The sequence below is a fragment of the Triticum urartu genome, chromosome 7A (assembly GCF_056163025.1).
Source record: "Triticum urartu cultivar PI428250 chromosome 7A, HENAU_Tu73, whole genome shotgun sequence".
Taxonomy (NCBI): domain Eukaryota; kingdom Viridiplantae; phylum Streptophyta; class Magnoliopsida; order Poales; family Poaceae; genus Triticum; species Triticum urartu.
Genome location: NC_141879.1, coordinates 219072277 through 219075389, shown reverse-complemented (window position 1 = coordinate 219075389; position 3113 = coordinate 219072277). Strand labels below are relative to the sequence as shown.

The window sequence follows — 3113 nt, the reverse complement described above, 5'->3', positions numbered from 1 at the left end:
ATCACCGATCCCCTCTTGGCTGAAGCTTATGCACTTCGCGACGGGGTGTTGTTTGCAAGACTTCGAGGCTTCACACATGTGATAATGGAAGTAGACTGCATGGAGATGGTTGATCTCTGGAATTCTCGCCACAATTCGAGATCTATTATGGCACCTATCTTAGTTCAGATTGGAGTGCTAGCTCGTGATTTTTCTCTTTTTGTTGTTCAACATGTAAATCGGTTAGCAAATGTTTCGGCTCATCTATGTGCTAAGCGTGCTTGCACATTGCATGTAACGGAAAGCTGGCTTGATGAGACTTCCAGCTTCCTTGTGACAAGCCTTATGGTTGACTGTTCAAGGAATGCTCTTGTTTGAATAAAGCTCTCTGAATTGATTGAAAAAAAAAATGAGCAATTGCCATCCGGAAACAAAACGACTGAGCGAGGCATGTATTACGGAGGTATCTGAAACGGAAACATTGATCCAAACATGGCCTAAGTGGTAGCCTCCGGTAACGACCTAATCTCGTCTCTGGCCATAACCTCTTCCTCTCAAAGGTTCCGGGCCATGTACCCAGACATGGTCATCTGTGTGCGAAAATCCGGTTGCTTGCGCAGGGCCCAGCTCCTTCTCCACCAGCCCTTGATTGTCATCGACGTTGTGCCAGCACCAGCAGCTCTTGGATCAGTTTGATGAAAGCAGAGCCAAACTTCCCAGGCCAATGGGCAGGTCAGCATGAGACTGGCAGCCGACTCGAGGACCTGATCACAGAACGAACAGCATGAAACGTAGGCCCTCATCGCTAGACTGTCCGCATCTTAATGAAACCAAAAAATAGGTATTATTATTACTAAATGCTGGCCTACGTTTCTTATATTTGACAAACTGTATGATTAACTAATAAATAACAACTCATACACACAAAATAGAGTGAAATACAAAGAGCACAGAAAAATGACCCATAACCTTCGCCATAAGCTCGGTATAATGCATGTGCACCTATTATTGGTTGTTACATTTCGTTCAGCGGTTCACCTCAACTACATCTGGTTGGAATTCTTCATTCTAGAAACATCGCAAATTTTGAAGGATAATCAAATTATCAATTGGGAAACTGAAACGTCTAAAAGCAAAAGAGTATATATGTCAGTTAACTTGGCATCGATAAGGATGCCAAACAAGTCTATGAAACACAATTAACTCAGAAATACGCCATTCATATTTTTGCCTATATTTGGTCAGGCCAGTGAACAATAAGTTAGAGCATTACTGAAATCTGACTAAATATAAGTGATCCAATCAGTATTGGATTTCAATAAGTACATAGTAGTTAACTGGCTAAATAGTTGATTTAGATCAAATTGGTATCCAACTTTAACAAGTAGCCGACCCAAGATGAGTTCAAGTAAAGATAAACCAGTCAATATCCGAATATTGGTATCCGGACTATATATCCTAAACACTAAACATCAGAACAATTTATTGCGGGCCAATTGATACAACTAACTGAAGAGAAAATAGTATATGAAAGACGCCGAGAGCGTAAATATATCTAGTATTAAACTGAGAGCATTTCACATGTAATTACAGAGAAATTTACAGACATATTTTACATTGACAATGGAAGAAGCATTCTTTGCTTACTTTTCTTGTGCTTCCTCTCTTCCTTGGTTAATCTCATGCACAGATAAAGAAGTGCAGAAATACATGTAAAGGATAAAGCTATTCCTATGGACCTGAAATAAAAAGCAATACACGCGAACACTAGTAGAGCATACAAAGCAAGTTCACATATCACGAGGAGCACCTCAACCCTGCAGCAACCAGCATAAAATAGTTGCGGAAGTCAGGATGCGAGCAATAATTTAAACTGTAGTGCAAATGAGGAGAGACATGAAAATGATCTCTTCCTAAGAAGAGAATTTCTGACAATCCTGAATATTCATGTTGTCTTATGTGAAAAGAAACTTGTAAATATAGAACAGGTTGGTAGGCCCGTCGTTTATTTTGCTTTGATTGTTATGGAACAACTGTGAGATAGTGCTTTCGCAGTAAACACTACTAGCAATCAGGGCTTGTTTATATGAGGTGTCCCTCTTGAGATTTAGCTTACAATGATCATTTTGCTCGGTTCATTCATACAGCAGTCAATGAAAAGTGAAACTGCCATCTTGTTTAGCCTGTAATCCTGAGAACAGAAGCAATTGGGCAGGTAACAATCCAGCACTAGCTACAACAAGATGAAGAACTATGGTTGTTACTCCCTTTGTTAACCTAATAATGGCCGATTTTCCTTGTATTGTCACTTAATTCATCCTCAGCTTGGTAATATCGAAACATAACACTCAGGCTTGTGAGAGAAACGGAATGGCTTAGGGTTGGCGCTTGCGTACCACGAGGAGCCGGCCGTGGAGGCGGAGGTGGAGGAGAAGAAGGATGCGGTTGCCCAGGCTTGCCTGGATCGCGCCTGATACTCCTTCACCTGCTCCGCCATGGGGTGCTGCTGCTCGGCGTCCACTCCTCGCGCCATCTCGCTTCCGGATTCCGACGCCCAACGGCGACGGCGACGGAGTTGGTCCGGGTCGAAGAGGAAATGGGGGATCGATGTCCTCTGCTTTGGGCCAAGCACATTCGGCTTTGGGTCACCACGTCATCAGCAATTTTTACAGATTTTAAGGCCTCTTTTGGTTCTAAATTCCCAGGGAGACGACTATATTCCTTACAGTCTAAAAAAGGACAGACTATATTGAAAGTGATGTTCTAATCCCGAGGTCACATGAGATTTTGCAAACTATCAAAACATTTGTCAAAGTTTCACATAAAAAAATTCGGAATTTTCTAAAATTGTTTTCATTTTTTTATTTTACTGTTCACCCTAGCTCATGTGAGCTCGGGATCAGAAAAACGACGTCCAGATTATATTCCTTTTTTTGTGAGGCACAGACTACATTCCTTAGGAATTATTTTTAAAGGGTTTGTTTAATTTGCAGGATAAAGAGCATAGAAAATATTTTCTGTAAAAATATATAGATTTTTTTACATGGAATTCCATAGGAGTACTCCGTAACCTAGGAAAAACCCTAACGGACACAAAGCCCACTTCCCTAACGGCCGTTCCGCTGTTTTCCTCG

The 3113-nt window shown here is 41.4% G+C and overlaps 1 protein-coding gene across 1 annotated transcript; it reads right to left on the bottom strand.

Moving 5' to 3' along the window:
• Positions 1 to 405: 405 nt before the first annotated feature.
• LOC125520611 (uncharacterized) lies at positions 406 to 2650 on the bottom strand. The gene is made up of 3 exons (XM_048685572.2): positions 2376 to 2650; positions 1627 to 1796; positions 406 to 743 (listed from the first exon to the last, which is right to left on the bottom strand). Exons 1-3 carry the CDS (start codon positions 2510 to 2512, stop codon positions 667 to 669), a joined length of 384 nt encoding a protein of 127 aa, XP_048541529.1. The 5' UTR covers positions 2513 to 2650; the 3' UTR covers positions 406 to 666.
• Positions 2651 to 3113: the final 463 nt, after the last annotated feature.

Excerpts from the sequence above, each read along its gene's own strand:
- LOC125520611 (XM_048685572.2), bottom strand. The coding sequence starts at position 2,512 with ATGGCGCGAGGAGTGGACGCCGAGCAGCAGCACCCCATGGCGGAGCAG. Across the intron at positions 1,797-2,375 it reads TCCACGGCCGGCTCCTCGTG|GGTTGAGGTGCTCCTCGTGA; the intron begins GTACGCAAGCGC and ends TGGTTGCTGCAG. Across the intron at positions 744-1,626 it reads AGAGAGGAAGCACAAGAAAA|GTCCTCGAGTCGGCTGCCAG; the intron begins GTAAGCAAAGAA and ends TTCTGTGATCAG.